Here is a 21933-nt window from a genome sequence, read left to right on the forward strand (position 1 = left end):
CCAAAATTTATATTTGTGTCGCGGGAAACCTAAAAATAACAGTCCATTTTAATTTAAAATGCTATATAGAGCACTGAAACTGTTACGAAAAACTTTGGCTGCGGATGGCTCGGATGGAAACGGATTGCAACTTAAAAAAGGAATGCTTACTTTTACAAGTTGTTACTGTGCGTCTTCAAAAAAAATAGATATTTATATAGCTGTAGCTTGATTTCTATCTGCAAATTAAGGTTAAATTTTCCTTTAGATCGTCAAAGATAATGTTTTCATGGGTATCATGGGTTGCCTACCACTACTTCCAGAACAGTTTAGGCCAAAAATCTGCGAAATGCCCGTGATATAGCTTATTTAAGAGGGAGGTGGTGTGGCCTAGTGTTGAGGCGCTGGAGCGGGTAGCTGGATTTGTGCTCGGTGATCCCGAATTCAACTCCTCCGATCCACTTTTTGTGATTAGATAGCCAACTGGTCAGCCTTCTGCCAGTTCCATTTGTTTGATATACACGGCCCCACAAGCTTCTAGCCTTTAATACAAAGTTTGTAAATAAAGGTACTTTATCTTTTGTTTGGTGATCTTAATTTACCCGGTTAATGTTCTAATACTTGAAATAACGGAACAATAAGACGTGCTGAAATTCTGGTACAGCAGTGCATAGCGGAAATTTCCCGTTTCAATGGTCAAAGGGCTGAGGAAATTTCCTTCGGCTAAAATTATAACCGAAACTCGACTTTCAGTCTACAACAAATAGGGAAGCAAAACAGCCGGTTGTCCGCTTGCTTTGTGCGAAGAGTTTTACAAGCTAAGCTGTCAGTCAAAAAAAAGAAGTAAAAAAATAGATACATTCCTAAAAGGCTGCTGCCACCCACGCTCCCACCCCCTCACGGGATGGAACATTTCGAACTTGTTGTACTGTAACTATAGCTACCTAGCACGATGGGTACCGACGTGAACGCACGATTGCTATGCAGTGCATGGGTGAAACAGTGATAACAGACGTCTTGACCTTTGCATTATGACGATAGTTCAAAACCGTGAGTTATGCGTAAGACTCAGTATTAAGTTCCATTCAGTCAAGAAAAAAGAATCGTTTTACCCCCGATTTGCGTCATTCAAGGATTTTAGAAGCAATCACCTTTTTTTTTCAGCAGAGCATAAGACACGTTTTTCTCGAAAGAATGATGACCATGCTGTTTTCGAAATTGATTGTTATTCGTGATTGTTACTCATCAATTTGCTATGCTTTGCGATGGAGGATTATGATAAGCTGTTTAAATTCGAACGAGACATTCTCGAGTGGCAAGCCACTTGAAAACTAATTTAAAACACAAGCCATCAGGTGCTTCACCAACACAGACTAACCCTCTATCTCTGAAGACCTCTGAATAAATAGTAAGCTATGCCAGCAAATATTGCTTCGCCCACAATTTATTTAAAGTAGTACGTAGCTGATAAACTTTGCATTTTTCTGATCACCATCGTAGCTTCATGTTTACTTAATAATTCTATAATGATTAATTTTATTAGTAAATTGTAAAAAGTGACTTTTACAGGCCGACTGTAAATGGCGACATTAGATACAGCACGATCATTCTTCAGGCACTAATATTGTAATTAGCGAAGATATCGTACTCAGCGATCACATCAATATACCTAATTATTGAGGCATTTCTTAATAGCGATCATATCTTAAACGATCAGCTTCCAAAGTCCCAATTGGCCCATTTAAGTCAAGATTGCGGTGCAGTAACGGTTAGAACTGGACATGGAATATCACGGCATATCAGACCTACTGGCCAGAATCACGTAGAAATAAAAATTAAGGCTAGCGAATATGTTCAGTCTCGTTGTAACACAAAACGTTGCACAAAACTCAAGGAAATCGATAGTGAGTAAATAATTGAGTGGGAACTTTTAACACGTACATCCATTAGATAAGTGTTGAAAACTGGCTGGAAAAGCGTGGTTAAAGGGCAACTCTCGGGAAATTTACCCCAATTTTTTATTTTTTCTATAAGTTGTTTATAGCAGCAGGAATCTTTAGCAGGTAAATTTTTTAAGATGTCGGCCAAAATGAATTTATTACGAATTTTCTTTTACGCCAATTTGGCGGCCATTTTGAAAACGTTCGGATTTTGGTACGTCACGTGATGCTACGTCACAGGTGTGGAAGGCAGATCTGCTTTTGCTTCCGATAAGAGGAAAAGACGCCAAGCTTCTTTTCATAAATGAGAATTACAAGGAGAGAAAGACCCTATGCTGTCCAAGATAAAAAAGGTAGTGCTTCAGTGCTTAAATATGAAAGGAAATAAACTGAAATAGACTAAATCTTGTGTTTGTGAAACGAAACAAATCCGTCAGATCGATCAGCCTTCTGAGGTCAGGAAATGTTCATAGCTTTATACGATGCATCCTCCCCTGCACCATATCATGATAAAGATTCCTTTCGTCTGGAGTAGATAATAAATTGAAAAGGGTCTGCGAGTGCTGACTCCCATAATTTGTCAGGAATCTCTTCATTTATAAGCAGGAATAGCGTCTATGGTCGTCTATATATGTGAGCGAAATCCACGCGTTCGGAAAAAGACAAATATATTTCGGCTCTTATGTTGAGAAATTTGTAGCCACCCTGAGATTTCTAATGTTGTTAATTGGCAAAATAAAAAGCAATTCTCCCCAGCAAATGTAGTCTTTTAGAAGTTAGAGCCTTCGAAAGGCGCGTGTGATTGCGTGCAGGTCAGTATTGCGCAATACGAAGCCATACAAATTCACTACCCCGCGCACTAGCAGAGGCGCTCTCGCAGGGTATAAAATCATGCAGAGAAATAGGGAATTTAAAGCAAATATAAAACAATATCCGAAGTAATTAAACAGAAGAAGATTGTGCTGCGTGGAGTACTTATTCTGTGATTCCTTTTGAAAAGCTATTTTGTAAATTAAGCAACTTGTGGTGTGGTACAAAAGCATGTCATGCTTTCCCTTATCTCTCCCTACCCTCTCCACGAAACAGTTTCGTGTGTGCAGATGTCAGTTTACGACATAACTTTGGAAAAACACGCCAAGGCTGTAAGACAAGTACAGTGTAGAGCAGTTACAGCAAAACGATCATCTCAAATGCAAACCATGAATAAAAACGCAAGCAATATTCTACGAAGAGAAACAGCGCGGTCATAAAGAGCAAAACAAACCACAATTTTCGTGGGGGCATATTTCGCAAAAAGATACGAAATTGCAAAATATAAACATGACAACTCAATTACACCGATCAGTTAAAATATCACGCACTGTAGGGTCGTGTAATAGTCCCGGGCAGGAGTGATAGTCAGTTTACAAAATCATTCTACAGCACGAACAACCTTGAACAAAGTTCTGTCGAGGCCCGGCCCGGGTCTCGAGGCGAGTTGTTTCAACTACACAAAGCGCTAACTCCCTTCTTCGAACAAAAGAAGTGAGGTGATAGCGATTGAGCAGTCCACCATCCCTAAGAGACCCAGCAGAGTTTTGATATATATTCTGGCACAGAATATTTTGAGCAAAGTTTAGTTTCGGTAGCTGGCATTCCGCCGGCAGAATTCTTCGCTTTTGAGCAGAATTCAGAAAAATCGGTAACACAAAGGATGTAGCTTGCGTTTTTGTGTTTGCAAGCTTTTAAACGCACAATGTCGATAGGGTACATTAGGCTAAAGCTCAAAACCCGTTATGATAAACATGAGCAAAAATGTTTGACGACCGAATGTAAACAGCAAAATGTAACAAACAGTTTGGTCGTATAATGTTTAATAAAGCTTCTCGAGTACATGTAAATAATCATAAGGCTTTTCAGGTTTGACTTAGTACACAAATCAGTGGCCGAGGTAATAGAGAAAGATCAGAAACTGTACATTTAGTACTTCAATTCACTCACCATTCCTCGCTGTCGAAATCACAGCGGCAGTGAGGAGGTTCGATATTTTCCTCTCTTTCTCGTGTCTCGCTGTTTTTCTCTGGGGGCTCAAAACGCTAGGGTTGAAATACCACAGAAGGTTCTAAATCATCCCCTGACATATCCCCTCCTATAGCTCTTTAAAAATCAGTGAAATCGCTAGCAGAAGTTGAGCTCTCACTGCTAGAATTTGAGTCAGTTAGTTCGTGACTTGTTGTAGTTCCACACCTGTGACGTATCACATCACGTGACCACAATCGAAGCGTTCATGGCGAAATGTCACAAAAGCGGCAAAATTCGAAGTTTTACGTTAAAATTTACCGGTAAAAAAGCTTCTGAAGTCAATTTTTTTGCTTTCTGTATGATTTTGGGAACATTCGGAAGCTTTTAATGAAATATAGTTTTCTAGCCGGGAGTTGCCCTTTAATTTAGTCAATAAAATTTATCACATCAATACAACTCACTGCTTAGGTATTTTTCAAAGGTCTTTTCTTGGCCGAAAAATCTTCCATTTCCTCGACACAATTACAGCAGCTAAAGCAAACCAAGTGTGTTTCCGCTGATCAAATATGGCCACCACAACTTGAAACGGCCGCCAAACATCCAAAGCCAACATAATCCCGGACATTAACCCTCGACGGCGCAAAGGAGCACTAAGACAAAAATATGTGTTTCTAAAAATGTGTAACAGTGAGAGAAACCGCCTCATAAACTTGCGTTAAGGTGCTTGCTGTAGAAAAACTCCTATCGGCCATGTTTGTCTAGTTAGCACTTTGTTGGGCGTGAATAATTACTCATTGGATTAATTTCCACCTGTATCAACTTTCGGTGGGCTGATTATGCTATGCCTGTTATCTGGTTTTCTCGTTAATTTGTTTGCCATTTCAAAAGATAACGAAACCCAAAACAGGTATTAAATGATCTGAAAAACATGCTATCTTTGGCTTGTCTAAATTTAATAAATTAGCAAACTAACTTTCCCGGTTGTAACAAAGTTTAACATATGATCGTGCTGTTTCTCACGTTATCGGTTTGTGTCATGTAGAGGGTGGCTTGTAATCGACTGTGGTTTCACGAAGCTTCGGTTTTCCGTACAAAATTTCAACGCTAGTGTCTTGTGCTAGCCCTGCAGTCTGAGGCATTGGGTGGGCAGTGATTTAAAGCAATTTATGGCGCCTGAAGGGTGCCATAGGGCGTGTGAAAAAGTCACTGACAAATTAGACATCTAAATACATATTTTAGGGCACAAGTGATCCGTCACCGGAATCTACGCTTCTATATATCCGAAATCAGTGACTTCATTCTTAATTCATGAGCAAAATCCGAGCCATATGTTTTCTTTAATAAACTTCACTGAAACTATTTAATAGAAAGTTAAGTAATAATGCTTTTTCGGTTCCTCTGCCATCTCTGCTCATGTGTTTTAATGATACAGAAACGAAATATTCGTGTAATACCTCTGATACTTGAAAGAAAGCCACGTTTTATTTATTGAACAATAGATTTTCTTGAAACAATCCAAACTCTACCACATCCTGAATGTTTTCTCCAGTACTGGTACTGGATAACTATAAACAATATTTTGAATCGTTCCGCTAAAAGATGCTAATCTCTCTATATTTATAGCAGGAAACGAGGTGAATATTTATTCATTGTTATTTGCCTCATTTAGGCTTCTGTGAATTTATAATTACAACTGACTCACTGCGTATCCGCAAGGTTTTGTTTTTGGGTAAACTTCATGCTATTATTATTCACACGAGGATTTCAAATTCCCGGCCGCAACTGTCATTAGCCACTTCCGTTTGTCCCAGTGGGCGCCGAACCGGAAGTGCTCACCGCACGTGACGAAAGGGAAATGATTATTGCTCAGCCCAAGTTAAATATCACTCGCATTATTGGAATCCTAACAGTTGGAGGTGCCGTCATATTCGGCTAGGAGGGTCATTTTAGAAAAGAAACGATCCACGTATTTGGTCGCTAAATTTCAGAAGTCGTAATCATGGATTTCGCTGTAAACTATTCTACTACTCCGTCCGCGACTACGGTTCGATGTAATTTGCCTGCTGGACACATTACTGGATTAATGTCCGTGAATCTCTTGTCGACAATTATTGGCACGATTGGCAATGTGTTGGTGATCGGAACAGTTTGCACGAACGCCAGTCTACAGATCATTTCGAACTTTTGGCTAGTGAGCATGGCTGTAGCTGATCTGATGGTCACCGCGCTTGGTCAACCAATCTTTTCGGTATTTCTCGGTCTTCAACTCAATGACGAATGCCACGAAGGTGTATCACAGACTTTCCGTCTGATCGCCAACATGTCGTGCTCTGCCTCTGTCCTTCATCTGTGCCTAATAAGCATTGATCGCTGTTTGGTTATACTGCGACCGCATGACTTCAGAACGGTTCGAACGAAGAAACGATTTAAAATAGCATTGGCCATCGCCTGGACCCTGCCTGTTATCTATGGAATTTTGCGCCTGACGGTGAGCAAGAAAGGCACCTCTTATTTCACGGTCATTGCAGTTGGTATCTGTTACCTGATAATCATTTCGTGCTACAGTTTAATCATCCTCAAGGTCCGAAAACAAGGCACTGCCACTTTGAAACGCTTGCGTGGACAGTCACGGAGAAGCGCGTCATCTGAACATATGGTAGAGCGTCGCGTGACAGTCACGATAGCCATTGTTGTGGTGATTTTTACGGTCTGTTGGTTTCCTTTGCTGTATCTGCGCTCTGCGTATGCTGAAGAGAATTTTGGCGTAGCTTACAACTGGGCAAGGACACTGGCTCTGAGCAATTCATCGATGAATCCGTGGATTTACTGTTTCCGAATCGCCGAGTTTCGTGACGCTTACAGAAGACTTTTAAAATGCCAGTGGAAGCCGATCAGGTGCGTGACAGGGGCTGCGGGAGATCAAAATGAAATGAACACAACACAGTCCAGCGAATTGGAATCACAAAATAATGTAGTCTGAAATGATCCCTTATCTAAGAACTTAGGATGTTTTTTCCTGACTCCTAAAGACAAACGATCAAATGTCAGTCAAAGTACAAGTACATAGAGTAGCTCTAGTGTGTTACGTTGTAAAAATATGTATGACTTGCTTTGCATCAAAGTGTAAATTTCAGTTTTCAGTCGGCTTTTTTTTTTTTTAAAAAAAATCATCTTTTAACAAAGAACATTATTGTTTATTACAAAAGCATTAAGCATGAGCAAATCTTTTAAATAATCTCTTCTTTGTCAATATACTTAGCTGCTTTTTAGCACGCAATGTTTTTGAAAAGGTTCCACATATTGTTTATAAAAATAAATATACGCAAGATAGAATATAATCGTTTTACAAGTTTTAAGAGTTATGTTGATCGAAAAGTTTAACGCAGGATTAGGTTGAGTTGATGAAATTCCATTTTGTCGATGCCGTGTATATATTCCGACGATTTTGAAACTGAATTTCTGCTTTAATATAACGGTTGATTATATTGTTTTGAATAAAGAAACTTACATTGTCTCACGTATTAAGCAGTGTCTTTGTGTATGTGTCTTATACATGAATTCAGAGATTATCATTGGTGACAAAGAAAACAAAACAATAGCAATAGACTTGATCTTTCGTTGAAAGTCTTTTTTTAGAAAAATAGTTGAGAAAATAAGTCCTTTCCTCAAAAATAAATCCCCATATCTCGGACAAGAAGACTCTTCGGCCACTTAAGCCATTATCCTGAAAATGTAACCCATGAACTTAGAACAATATAATTATCTTCGAGTTGTTAGCCTTCTTTTAATTTTCCAGTACATTTTTGGGCATTTGGCATTTGGCATCACGTGGGAGACTTGTGATCTTCACGTGATAATTTGTTTCGTGTTATGTTTAGACATTTTTTTATGATGTGCCCTCAGCAGTGATGGCCCTTCTGATGCTTTTAAAAAGATTTTTCACACGAGAAGTCCCTGTCAGATAAATATCCGACCATAGTCTCGTAGCAGTGTCTAAAGCACTGGCCAAACGGTAACGCAAGTGGACGCAAGTAGTCGCAAGTTCAACTTGCGTACAGACTTGTGTTGGGTGGCCAAACAAAGACGCAAGTGCACGCAAGTTTGCAAAGAGTCATTACGGTGAAAAAATAGCGTTTACTTAAGTGCAAATTTGATCTCGACCAGAGTGAACGTTAGTCAACGCAAGTGTACGCAAGTCAACGCCAGTGCACGCAAGTCCAGGACAAACAGAGATGCAAGTGGACGCAAGTTTTCAACTTGCGTCTACTTGCGTTGCCAGTTGGTCAGGGCTTAACGTTAACGCAGCGCACGGGCACTTTCGGACCTAGGGACCTTAAGTTAGTGCCCATAAACTGAGGTGACATGCGTTGAAAGCCGAATATTAAGAGGCACATGAACAAGTGTACTCTTTCTTTTACTAAAAATTGTTTGAAAAAACCAAAATAATTATTTGAAATCGTAAAATTAGAGAACTGGCTGCCTGGAATAGGGACTATTAGAGCCAGGCAGCCGGTTGACATTACCCACTGGGGATCAGCAAGATAACACAAATCAGCAAGATAACACAAATTCAGACATATTCAATTTTTTCTCTAGGCTTGTTACCCGAATTCAAAGCATTTTCCCCGAAGAATGGTTGAAATTTCTGACACGAGGGGGGGGGGGTAGGGTGGCTGCAGTCCCCCTCGTCTCCCCGCCTCGTATGCCTATGAGAGTTAACAAGACAGTTGCACATTTGTACGATACTGCGAGACTGCGGACACCTTTTAGTGGCGCCAAATTAAACAAGTATTTTTTTTCTAAAAGTTTTATGCGCCGTTACTTCTGCTTATGGTTGTGCTTACGTCTGTGACGTGCCCAGTGAAAAAGTAGACATTATCGTTTGACTTGGCTGTTCTTCAACTTTGTTCGTTCTTTTAATTAAAAGGTCATAATTCTTTGTTATCTATAAGTGTTTTCATTGGTCAATTTTGTTCTAAGTTGACCGACCTTGTAAATGTGCCGTCTTTTTCGTTTGTCTTTCTGATTTGAACTGAATTAATGCACATACCAGACTGTAAACTGATAAAGGGTATTAAATTCCATGATTTTCTCAGAAACCTAGGAAGTCTTCAAACAAACAAGCACAGGAACGAGTGCTCTGAGATTCATCGCTTAGAGTGCTTGCTTGCAGGCTTGCTAGGCGTTTTCAACCATGCTTTATCTCGCAGTTTTTCTTTTCCGTGCAGTTTTTATTTACTGCTTAGCATGTCCTCTTGTAGTTCATGCAAAACTGTTTGCAGACTGCACGTTTGGAGATGAGCAATCATCTAAAAGTGCAGAGAACATGTCGGCTCTGTCGATAAAGTTAAGTGGACAGCTTCCTTTCTCAAGAAACGTGAGCCATTCCTGTCTGTTGAAGACAGACAATCAAAAGCGTTTGTTGTATCTGAGAGCTAAAAGAAACGAAGAATCGAAAGAAGGTGAGTTTGAATATGTATTTTCCAATTATTATTTGTTTCACTTGTGACTGATGCAGTCAGTTCACACATGATTAGTCTGATCACGAATGAAGCATGTTTCGGCTATAAAAAATGTTCACATTTGCCAAAGCATAATGATAAAATAAAACAAAAAAAAATATAAATTCTGAATCGTGTTCGAAGCATGTCTCTTCTGAGCATGATTGAAACAACCTTACGGGTAGTTTCGATGTGGAGAGAAGGTGAGTGCCCAAAAGATCCAAAATTGGGCCTACCATGAGACCAAATGTTCAGTTTCAATATATGGGAAGGTGAAGAGATACAACAGCAATTATCAGCAAATATCAGAGAACATCACCTCAAAACATAACGACAACGGTTACAAGCGCACTGTATCGCAACATACAAACTCTGGCCAAGTCGGCTAAATTGACACGCAATGCAATAACTCAATTTCAACAACTCCGTCCAAGCTATAGCTGCAAACATCACTTTTATAGCCTGTGTCAGAACATCCCCCTCATACATGGCATTTGTGATATTTTTTCTGCCACAATCGGCCCGAATTTTCTCTTTGTTGATACAAATTTTCGACAACCTTGGGAGTGTCAAGGTAGGAATCATTCGTTTAAAAACTGTTTGATTTTTTGTTAGCAGATGGAGGTATAGGTAGACATGTACATTTTTTAGACTGAAAGCCGAATATTAAGAGGCACATGAACAAGTGTACTCTTTCTTTTACTAAAAATTGTTCGAAAAAACCAAAATAATTATTTGAAATCGTAAAATTAGAGTACTGGCTGCCTGGAATAGGGACTATTAGAGCCAGACAGCGGGTTGACATTACCCACTGGGGATCAGCAATATAACACAAATCAGCAAGATAACACATATTCAGACATATTCAATTTTTTCTTTAGGCTTGTTACCCGAATTCAAAGCATTTTCCCTGAAGAATGATTGAAATTTCTGACACGGGAGGGGGGGGGGATGGGGGGGTTAGGGGTCTGCAGTCCCCCTCGTCTCCCGCCTCGTATGCCTATGAGAGTTAACAAGACAGTTGCACATTTGTACGATACTGCGAGACTGCGGACACCTTTTAGTGGCGCCAAATTAAACGAGTATTTTTTTTCTAAAAAGTTTTATGCGCCGTTACTTCTGCTTATGGTTGTGTTTACGCCTGCGACGTACCCAGTGAAAAAGTAGACATTATCGTTTGACTTGGATGTTCTTCAACTTTGTTCGTTCTTTTAATTAAAAGGTCATAATTCTTGGTTATCTATAAGTGTTTTCATTGGTCAATTTGTTCTAAGTTGACCAGTCCTTGTAAATGTGCCGTCTTTTTCGTTTGTCTGTCTCATCTGAACTGAATTAATGCACATACCAGACTGTAAACTGATAAAGAGTATTAAGTTCCATGATTTTCTCGGAAACCTAGGAAGTCTTCAATAGCGCAAACAAACAAACACAGGGACGAGTGCTCTGAGTTCCATCGCTAAGAGTGCTTGCTTGCAGTGATTGCAGGCTAGCTAAGCGTTTTAAGCCATGCTTTATCTCGTAGTTTTTCTTTTCCGTGCGGTTTTAGTTTACTGCTTAGCATGTCCTCTTGTAGTTCATGCAAAACTGTTTGCAGACTGCACGTTTGGAGATGAGCAATCATCTAAAAGTGCAGAGAACATGTCGGCTCTGTCGATGAAGTTAAGTGGACAGCTTCCTTTCTCAAGAAACGTGAGTCATTCCTGTCTGTTGAAGACAGACAATCAAAAGCGTTTGTTGTATCTGAGAGCTAAAAGAAACGAAGAATCGAAAGAAGGTGAGTTTGAATATGTATTTTCCAATTATTATTTGTTTCACTTGTGACTGATGCAGTCAGTTCACACATGATTAGTCTGATCACGAATGAAGCATGTTTCGGCTATAAAAAATGTTCACATTTGCCAAAGCATAATGATAAAATAAAACAAAAAAAAATAAAAATTCTGAATCGTGTTCGAAGCATGTCTCTTCTGAGCATGATTGAAACAACCTTACGGGTAGTTTCGATGCGGAGAGAAGGTGAGTGCCCAAAAGATCCAAAATTGGGCCTACCATGAGACCAAATGTTTAGTTTCAATATATGGGAAGGTGAAGAGATACAACAGCAATTATGAGCAAATATCAGAGAACATCACCTCAAAACGTAACGACAACGGTTACAAGCGCACTGTATCGCAACATACAAACTCTGGCCAAGTCGGCTAAATTGACACGCAAAGCAATAACTCAACAACTCCGTCCAAGCTATAGCTGCAAACATCACTTTTATAGCCTGTGTCAGAACATCCCCCTCATACATGGCATTTGTGTGATTTTTTCTGCCACAATCGGCGTGATTTTCACTTTGTTGATACAAATTTTCGACAACCTTGGGAGTGTCAATGTAGGAGTCATTCGTTTAAAAACTGTTTGATTTTTTGTTAGCAGATGGAGATATAGGTAGACATGTACATTTTTTTAGACTGGCATTGTTGCCGTTATAAAACCTTCACTCTTTTAGGGCAGACACCAATAGGGAACTCAGTATTACACTGAGTGTACAACTGCATAAGGTGCAACAGAGCAAACGTTGCGAGCGTAAGTCGTGTATTGATATATATTACCAGGTATCTGTGTTAGAGCATGAGTCCATTTAGTTCTGCATTAATTAAGTTCACCCCGTTTAATTTGCATTTGCCGGCTCATAAATGCAGTAGTAACTGGCAGCAGTAATTACTACAGGCAGTAATATGAAAATTACACTCTCACTAACCGAGCGCGAGGGCCACTGAATTTTTCGTGATTATTGGGCGAGATTGAGCAAGGATTTATAATTCATCCTGATCCTGACAGTGCAAAATCACGACATTTTGCGATAACTGAGCTTAATTTGCGAAACCGAGCTCAATCGCGAGCTTGTTTGTAGCATTGTAAAGAATATAAATCGACGAAGACTCCGGACAACCTCCCCGCAAGCGTTTTACTCTGGAAAACAAGCTGCCATTCTTCTCGGAAGTGGACGCATGTGCGCATGAGCAGAACATTACTGAATTTGCAAAATAAGTATCTCACACTAATCAGATTGGGGCGACTGTCAAGAACCAATTAAATTGCCGCATTGAATGAGATTTGCTTTCTATTTGAGAACGGCAACCTTTGTTTCAATGTTAAGTAGGAGTAGTAAATCATAAATACCAGGGCGGTGGATTAAACAGAGCTTTAGTATCATTATTTCAACTATTCTCATTCATAATTATGACGCGGAATTCAGAAGTGCGTGGATTACATAACCCCATTTGTTTATAGATAGTTGTGTTAGGTAATGCTTAATCACCACGTGCACAATCGCCGTATTTAAAGATCCCTTTGCTTAGTTTCGGGGCATTTCGAAAGAGATACGCAAGCCGGGAAGTCCGGGCGAATTTTCGACCCTCCCACCTCCCCTTCGGCGACGTAATAGACAACTATAGTGCTTTCTCACCCTGTCACTCATTGCCTCGGCCACAATCTTTCCCCATACCTTATCCACGCCGGACAATGAGCGGCATAATTAATGAGTGAGAATGGTATACTATTGACCTTTTTCGCTTGGGCGTTTTGTTGCCCCATTACAGACCATGTGATGATCTTGAGAATTCTTGCTTTCAAATTTTCAAATAGTCACGTGTATATGAATGAATTATTTTATGTGGATAAAAGGAACATTCTCTAGAGAACATCACGTGGTCTGCAATGGGAAAACAAACCGCCCAAGTGAGAAAGGTCTATTATTAAAAGTGGTGAAATCTAACAATTATTTCATTAAAAAATGTTTTTCTGATACTGTTGTAATGACGACAAGAGAATAAGAAATGAAGCTTCTTTTCCATTTCATTGAATGGACAGATAGAACAAATTCTTAATTTTTCCGGTGTTTTGTTGTGTCTGCCAGTTTTTATTTTTAGATAATGATTTCCAAGGCGCCGGAATTTACTCATTTGTTGGTTGTTTTGGCAAGGATTTTTTTTTACAAAATCTAGGAAGACCGCTCTCGGAACATTGTCTAAAGACTTACGAAGAACGCCGAAAATTTCTAAGGACGATCCGTCTCGGCTATATAGAGCGGTTTTCACTTGAGTGTCGAAAGTTAATTGCGTTTGCTTTGGTTTTGCATTACTACGCTCAGTGATTGGCTTAAAAATCTCGCGCCACTTTCTCAGCCAATCAGAACTAAAACCAAAACCAATCGTGACTCGCTCGCACACGTTTTCCCGCGCTTCGCGTCGGCTACGTGTTTTTGCTTCGAGTTTTGATTGGTTCACTGGATTGTCTGTGTCCTTTGTGATTGGCCGGAGTAATTACTTTGGTTTTGGTTTCACGACACTCAATTGAAACCTGCTCTACCTAGTAAATTAGTATCGGTTTATTCGCTATCTCTTATCACGACCTGGTAACAGCCAATCAGAGCTACAACACTCGTTTTATTCTGAAGAATTGCTTACCACGTAATAAAATGTCATAATTTTATGTTGTCAGGATCACTGCATGTGTCAGTATATGGAACAGACGAGGAATCCTTCCAATTGGGTCATCTGGACATTTCAAGGTCTACAGTTGGTTGGAATAGTTTGCCTATTTGCCCTTCAGGTTCGTCAAATGAAGCCAGTGACAAATATCTCACGTTTACAGGGTCATCTGGCCTCAATTTTACCGTAGAAATTGCACAAGTAGAAAACATCAAACTTGATGAACGAAGGGAATTCACAATTAGCCCATCGAATAGTATTGAAGTCTTCCAGTTCATCCCAACTGAAGATATCTCAGACAAACAACTTGACGTCACTGTAATTTCTGAGTCAGCGGATGTGCCCGCTTATTTGAAAGTGTCACGTGTCTGTAAAGATGTCAAGGACAACATAGATGATGTGGACTACAAGGGTGAGTCACTTCGTCTTTCGTTTGCGAAGAAAGGACGGATAACTTTGTCCAAATTTTCTGTTCCTCCCCTGACTGATTCCACTGCCAGCTGGTTTATTGGAATTGCACGTAAGAATGCGTCAGGCAACACTTCATTTTATGCAACGAAGACTGTGATATTAACCTTAACAAGATCCTTTGATTACATGTATCCGGGTCCGTTGGCCTTATTGTTTACGGTTTCTATAATTGTGGGTGTCGCTGTATCCTTTTTGGCTTGGTATTGCTTCAAAAATCCATGTAGACGCTGTAGATGTACTGATGGTACTTCGGATGGTACTGATGAAGATGAAAGATCTAGACTGACTAATAATAAGAAAGAAGAAGAAGAACGGGTAGATTGGAAGGAATTCTTTTCAGCCATGTTAAACGTAATAAAAAGTTATTCGTTAGGTTGGGGCCTCAAAACCTACTCTTATATCACGCTTATTGTCGGATCGGTTTTAATGGTGGGTGCATTTCAGTTTGTCTTTGCAAACTGGTATTTAATGATTCAAGAGGGCGATCGAGATAACTGCTACTACAACGACTTTTGTTATAGAGTAAGCTACTATGATGTCCCATACAATTTAATGATAAGTAACGTAGCTTACGTTTTTCATGGCCTAATCTTGGCTGTGAATGTTGTGTGTATAGAGTCAGATCTGCTTGCTCGGTGTACCAAACTTGCTGATGCTGCCGTAAACGACGCAGAAAGAATAAACGACGAATACGCATCAAACCAAACCAGACCAGACCAGAATCAGTTCTCCCAAACTGGACGAGATCAGAATCAGTCCGCCCTTACCAGGTCAGACCAGAATCAAACTCTGAGACCAGACACTGAGATTCAGTTCGCCCAAACCAGACCGGAGCAGAATCAGTCCGCTCAAACTGGACGAAACCAGAATCAGTTACCACCTTATAAACACCTACCTAACCACATTTTAATATGTTCTGACATTTCTCCCCATCTGGAAACGATGATCGTTCCTCAACATACAATAGATAAAGACAAAGCACAGAAATTGTTTGCTGAAGCACGCAAAAAGAGATTTACTTTTACAATTGGTTACGCCTTTGCCTGGGCGCTGATTTTCGAGGGATTTTTTTCCTCGCTTTATCATCTTTGTCCAAGTAGGTTAACCTTTCAGTTCGATACGGCTTTTATGTTCGTTATTGCAAGTTTAATTGTTATTTTGTTATGTAACGGTATTGAAATCCAGGAGTGTTCTATTAACGTAACTGATCGTGTTGCAGCATCAAACTTCTTTTTATACTTTTTGGTTCCACTTTACTTTTTTAATTATCTTGGTACAATGTATCACTCAGAAGCAGGGCTCACTACATCAGTACAAAGGACGTTTTTTGTGTTCCTGTCACTTTGGTGTTGCTGTATGGCGTGGTGGGCAAGCTGTAAGTTGTACCCTGAAATGTTCTGTGAGAAAAGAATGGTAAGCGAGACTAATAAGCAAGAAAAGTCCCGTTGCCTTAAAGTGGTAAAAGCTTTGTTATGTTTCCTGGGTTTGTTGGTTGTACCAATCATTTTTTTAATTCTTTTGGTAACTAAAGTTCTGGATTTTCCAGACGTTTTCTTGTTTACTTGTATCGCAGAATGCATTGTTGTAATTTCAGGCAAGGTTTTGATTAAAAATATTTCGTTTGGTTGCTGTACTTTGGAAAAATGTCCATGTGAGGGCTGTTGTAGTTGGGTATGTTTCATATTGCAAGTTGGGTATGTACTCGGAACACTAGTTACTGGAGCTTTTGCATTAGAGTTTTTCGTTGGCATGGAAACAACAGATAAGGTAAAGACTCCTGAGAAATCACGTGATCTAAACCGGGAATGCATTGATTCCTGGTATGGTTTAAATTTTTTTGACTATCACGATCTATGGCACATCCTTTCTTCTTTTACATTGTTAATGGGGGCACTTTTGGTGTTACACGTTAGCTATAAGCCACCTACCCCGGAAAAAAAGAAAGAACCATCAACTGCAGGCAACAACTATGGCGGGATGGGTTCGTCAATGCCCCGGGAGCTGTTAAACCCTTGTTGAACTCCTCAGTTTCAAATTTAAATCTGATAATTTTCCTAGATACCATGGCTAGATTAGATCAGCCGCTCTAATAGTATCTAAAACTTGTTGTTTATTAATTTTTACTTGTTAAACTAAGTTTATTTAGTTACATTTTCTACGTAGCAACATCAATCTTTTGCTTATATTTGCAAATAATTGTAAAGCGTTTAATCCCGATTATGTTTGTAGAATATTGTCGTGATATAAAGTATTCAAGTAGCTTATATAGATTACTCGGTTTCCATTAACTGATGTATTTTCAGACGCATCCACACGAACAAGTTGTATGTGACAATTTTTATGTGACGAATAATTAAAATTTGCGGTGTACACGACACGACAAATGTTATGTTAAAACCTCGTTTCCATACGTGCCAGAAATGACTACGAACAGCGCAGACATGCTTGGTTGCGAGTAAAGAGGCCTGGAAACGATTGCCAGCTTCTGAATATATTTTTTTTTACATTTTCTGCGACGAGTCATGCACACAAGGAAATTTTCACTTGTGCCAATTTTTATTTGCCACATAAAAACTGGCGCGCCAGTTTTTCAGCAAATGCCTTTGTCACATAAAATCCGGGCAAATTTTCTCATGCACACGATCAAAAAAAAATTGTCACAAAAGTTGTTTGCTCGTGTGGCTTAGAGCTTCAGATTTTGGCAGTCTTGCACTAACGCATACAGTGTATTTGTACATATCTAAAAACGTATATTATTTTGTAGACTTTTAGTGTTATTAAATGTTAAAGAATAAATGCGAAATTGCTTGTAATTCATATCATCAATGTATTAAGTGATTTTCACTTAAGTGTCGAAAGTAATTCAAGTTTGCTTTGGTTTAGCATTGTCATGCTCAGTGATTGGTTAACAATATCGCGCCATTTTCTCAGCCAATCAGGACTCGTTCATGCACGTTTTCCCGAGCTTCGTGTCGTCTACATCTATTTCGAGTTTTGATTGGTTCACAAGATTGTCCGGTCCTTAAATTTGGGCCTGGCCAGAGTGGACTACTTTGGTTTTGGATTTAGAAGAGATTTTACGAGTTATAACGTATATTTCCAGGTTTCAGAAGGCCTAAAAACAAAAACTGTATTTGTGGATTTTATTGATGTTGATATATCTATCATTGTAAGTGATGTATTATCCAGCAAGAATCATGATTTGTCCCCTTTATTACACAATACCGTGTATGTAGATGACGTAAATGCAAATAAAATTGTTGTTGGTGTCAGTTGTACAATAGAGTGTATTCGTAATAGGGGTGTCGTTTTCTGAGTGGCATGTCGAAAGAAGGGGTTGTTGAGGATTGTTTTGCGCTCTATTTGAGACAACTTATGAAACTGCAATAACATTGCCAAAAGATGTGCCCCACCATTAGGACACATGCACGATACATGAACCACCGATCTCATACTCGGAACCCGCCTTTATTCAGGGGTCGTTTACTCAGGGTTCGAGCTTGTGTTGAAACTCACTTAAACACGTGACCTTTTCACGGTAGTAGAAATGTCAAATTTGCGCGCTCGTGTCCATAGGGCTAAAAGACTGAAGGCAGATCGAACGTTTCAAGTGATATCGGCTCGTTCACACTGATTTCTAAAATTGTCATTCCAAGAAACTTCTTTTTTATTCCGTCCAACCTAAGGTGTCGCAATAGGAACTTTCAAGTGGGGTGGGGGGGGGGGGGGTGCCTCAGTCAGCTACTTTCACCTCTAGGCGTTTTTGTTAATAGGTATCAGTCGATCTTTTTAGTTTTCTTACAAAACTTTCAAAACAACCTTTCAGCTTCTGCGATCTTCTGTTGTCTTCGTCAGAGTTTTCGTCATAGTTTAAAAAAGGGACCGGAATATTTTTGTGCTGGAGATTTTATGAACAGTCGTCCAAAATCAATCTTTTGTCCGATGAGCATTTTACACCAAAGTCGGTGAAACGTTTTATTTATTTATGACCAAATCTGCAACAATGACCTACATATTAAGCACGAAGGTGTTCGAAAACTGGTTGACTTGATTGCACAGTCAATGTAGGACTTGGCTTTAATTCACACCAAAAGGTAGCTTCTCTCCTTTCAAGCCAGCTTTTAAATTCATCATAACCACCTCCATCATTTTCATTCTTGTGTCGGCTGTTGCTGATCCAAAATGAGGTGTAAAAGTAACATTGGACAGTTTTAACAAGGGATGGTCTCTTGGGAGAGGCTCTGGTTCTGTTACATCAAGCGCAGCAGCTCTTATTACTCCATTCTGCAGCGCATTGGTCAGGTCAGTATGATTGACAACTCCGCCACGTGAAATATTGACCAGTGTTGCTGTTGGTTTCATCAAGGAAAACTCTCTTGCTGTTATCATGTTTGTTGTTTCGTTTGTTAGAGGAGTGCACAGCACTACAAAGTCAGACTGACGCAAGAGATCTTTTAAGGAATTGCAATACTGAGCACCTGAAAAGGTTCACAAAATTCAGAATGAAAATGTCCATAAATAACTTAATGGTGACTTGTATTGTCTAGGGCCATAAATTATCCATAACGGCCTCCCAGGCGAATGGATTTTTTCCTAAGACCCCCTTCCCACCCCTCTAGAAATTCCAATTAAGTTTCATACATTTCCTTAAAGTTTTTGGCCTTTGAGACCCCTCCCACCCCCAGGAATTTCCTATCCCCTCTGTTGGGGGAGTATGCATTTTAGCCTTGCTACCCACCAGGTTGGTGCTTATTGGTATCTCCGGTTTCCACAGTATATTATAAACATGTATGAAGCAACTAGGAGTATTTCTACTTTTCCCCCCTCCCCCTGGATGAGGTGCAAGTCCATTGCAGGGTTACCCCAGCATTAAATTTGCTGTTACCCATTTATACACCTGGGTGGAGAGAGGTACTGTGAGAGTAAAGTGTCTTGCCCAAGAACACAACACAGTGACCCAAGCCATGGCTTGAATCTGAGCTACTCGATCTGGAGTGCAGCCCATTTTAGAACCATTAGGCCACCATGCCACCACTTGAGTTATAGTAACAGGGTTGACTAGGCATATTTAGGACTTTCGTTGTCGACGACTTACGTGTTTTTAAACTATTGAGCCAACAGAAATTAATGTCACCCTCTTTTAAATAAAGTACAAATTTATATAAATATCATGAATTGTCATGTACTTTGAACTTAATAATAATTTTACTTATTTATAATCATAGACTTCAAATGTTTTGCCTGGATACTCAAGCAATAATAAATAAATGAAATGAAGACAGAATTTGACCATGTTACAAACATATTGACCATAAAAATGATCCATTAATGTTAGAGATTTGAATACCTAGGGTCTGTTTATGGAGAAGAGTTTTTCCTGGTGAGAGGGTTACTGTCCCCTCCCCAAACCAACTTTACCAGCATGAGCCAAAAATGACCCGTTTTACTATATATGCTTATGTATTCAGACTAATTAATGTCCCTGGTATAGGCAAGGGTTATCACCCTGTCCAAGAGTGAACTACCCTAAAATTATGGTTATAAACCCTAGGCTTAAATACAACTTTGTAAGGGCTTTTGGATGGGGTTATAAACAGAGGGGCTAATATCTGGGGGGGGGGGGGAGGGGGTTATAAGTGGAATAAAAATGCTTTCGAAAAACAAGACACGGCAGTGTTGATCGAAATATGTTTTTAAGTTAAAAAGTCATAATAAAGAAACATTTAGCCCTGTTCAGTACTGTCATCCAGCAAAGTGCCGCTTATATCTGGAAGGGGGGGGGGGGGGGCTTATAACCGGATGTATTTTTTGTTTCCAGGTAGATGGGCCTATAACCATGGGGACTTATAACCGGAATTTTACGGTGTGCAATTTGTCATATAGTATCGATGTTAAATAGAAACCCAAATTTTTGAAATGTAAATTTCCATCCAAAAATAAGTCTCCCTCAACTACGAGACTATCTGAAAGGGTTGTTGAGTAAATATAACCCATGCCAGGGCTTGTTTTGGTTATTTTTTATGGTATTACCAGGGAAACCAGGATGTGGGAAAGAATTTGCTTCCCTGGGGCAACCCTTCATACTGTGCTCCAAGACCTGTCTAGATTAGCATCTGAGAAGAACAAACCATGATCTTACCAAATTGTTTCTCCTTGACTTCTTTCCTGTTCCTACTATAGTATAGAACTTTCATGTCAAAGCCATTGGCTCGTTTTGCCACAGCACACCCAATCTGACCCAGACCAACAATTCCAATGGTTGATCCACTAACCATGCTACCATAATAGCCATGCAAGTAAGAAAACTGTAAAGAGGACGAAAAAAAAAGAAAAAAAATTATGGAATACTATCAGGTAAAGAAACTTCCTTGGCATTACACCATTGAAGTTTGTGTCATCCGGTTTGTATTCTATAAAAAAATGATGTCACCATATTTTGCATTGTATTTGCATTCGACAAAGAAGAACACATACAAATTGTGTCGTTTGTCAGAAATCAGTCCTGTCCTTTCTATCTTCCTTTCAAGGTCAGTTACATTTTATTTCATTTTATATCCACAGCCCATTCCCCATAGACTAGGTAAGTCAAAGATCAAACTGTCCACATGATACCCCCCCCCCCCATTTTTACTTACACCCTCAGAAAAAAGCCAACTTTTAACCCTGACCCCTTTAAAATTATACGGAAGATCAAAGCATGCCAACAGAGCTACTTCCTCAGAAATGACTTTTAAGGCACCTTCAGAAAATCTCGTCTGCAAGTTGGGCGCGGGGGGGGGGGGGGGGGGGGCGGGCGGGAGTTTACAAAATGAAATGGCCGTCAGTGTACAATTTGTCACAAAAATCTGAACAGCTAGATTGCGTGACCTAATGTGTGACCAGTTTGGTTGCCGGCCAAAACATAGGATTATAGCATCACAGTTTCTTTACTAAAGCCAAGCATACCTGCTTTGTTTCAGGACTTCTAGCAATTCTGTCTCCTTCGACAACATTTCTAGCAGAAGCCATCAAAAGAGCGAAAGCCATATCTGCTGTACACTCAGTAAGCACTCCTGGAGTATTTCCCACAGCGATTCCACGTTCATTTGCGGCTGCTATATCGATATGATTAACACCAACACCAAAATTACTAATAACTTTGAGATTTGGAAATAAATCCATCAACTTTGCGTCGATATGGGAATGACTCATGTAATTCACCAATCCTTCGACTCTCTGAACAAGCTCATCACTGACATCAGACGGATCAACTGAGATCATATCGAAGTGATCTTCATCTTTATCTACTATTTGTTGTAGTTGTGGAGGAAGTTTGATGGCGGGAATGCGAGCCACCACAGGTCTTAACCGTTTTTCCATCGAGAAAATGGTGGATACAAGTCTTTTGCAAGAGCGAAACCACATTTCTCGTCACGGTCTCCAAATTAGGCAACAATCACGCAACGATTACTTCTCCCCGTCGGGGAGGAGGCAAATATTTTAGACGGGGAGGCACCCCGACAAAGACCAAATATAGCGGAATGGCGATAGTATAATGCCCTAACCAACAAATAAAAGCTA

The 21933-nt window shown here is 39.7% G+C and overlaps 3 protein-coding genes across 3 annotated transcripts; 2 read left to right on the plus strand and 1 right to left on the minus strand.

The window, feature by feature from the left end:
• The first annotated feature begins 5814 nt into the window (after positions 1-5814).
• LOC144634833 (adenosine receptor A2a-like) lies at positions 5815-7441 on the plus strand. Its single transcript, XM_078493873.1, has one exon. It carries the CDS (start codon positions 5920-5922, stop codon positions 6898-6900), a length of 981 nt encoding a protein of 326 aa, XP_078349999.1. The 5' UTR covers positions 5815-5919; the 3' UTR covers positions 6901-7441.
• A 3308-nt stretch (positions 7442-10749) lies between these two features.
• Positions 10750-17043, plus strand: LOC144634339 (uncharacterized). The gene is made up of 3 exons (XM_078493259.1): positions 10750-11195; positions 13913-15119; positions 15369-17043. The coding sequence occupies exons 1-3, from the start codon at positions 10928-10930 to the stop codon at positions 16390-16392; spliced, it is 2499 nt and encodes an 832-aa protein (XP_078349385.1). The 5' UTR covers positions 10750-10927; the 3' UTR covers positions 16393-17043.
• A 1389-nt stretch (positions 17044-18432) lies between these two features.
• LOC144634780 (putative 2-ketogluconate reductase) lies at positions 18433-21815 on the minus strand. The gene is made up of 3 exons (XM_078493813.1): positions 21319-21815; positions 20513-20678; positions 18433-18851 (listed from the first exon to the last, which is right to left on the minus strand). The coding sequence occupies exons 1-3, from the start codon at positions 21775-21777 to the stop codon at positions 18451-18453; spliced, it is 1026 nt and encodes a 341-aa protein (XP_078349939.1). The 5' UTR covers positions 21778-21815; the 3' UTR covers positions 18433-18450.
• Between the last annotated feature and the right edge of the window lie 118 nt (positions 21816-21933).

This window comes from Oculina patagonica, chromosome 13, assembly GCF_052425735.1.
Source record: "Oculina patagonica isolate OP01 chromosome 13, crgOcupat, whole genome shotgun sequence".
Classification (NCBI taxonomy): domain Eukaryota; kingdom Metazoa; phylum Cnidaria; class Anthozoa; order Scleractinia; family Oculinidae; genus Oculina; species Oculina patagonica.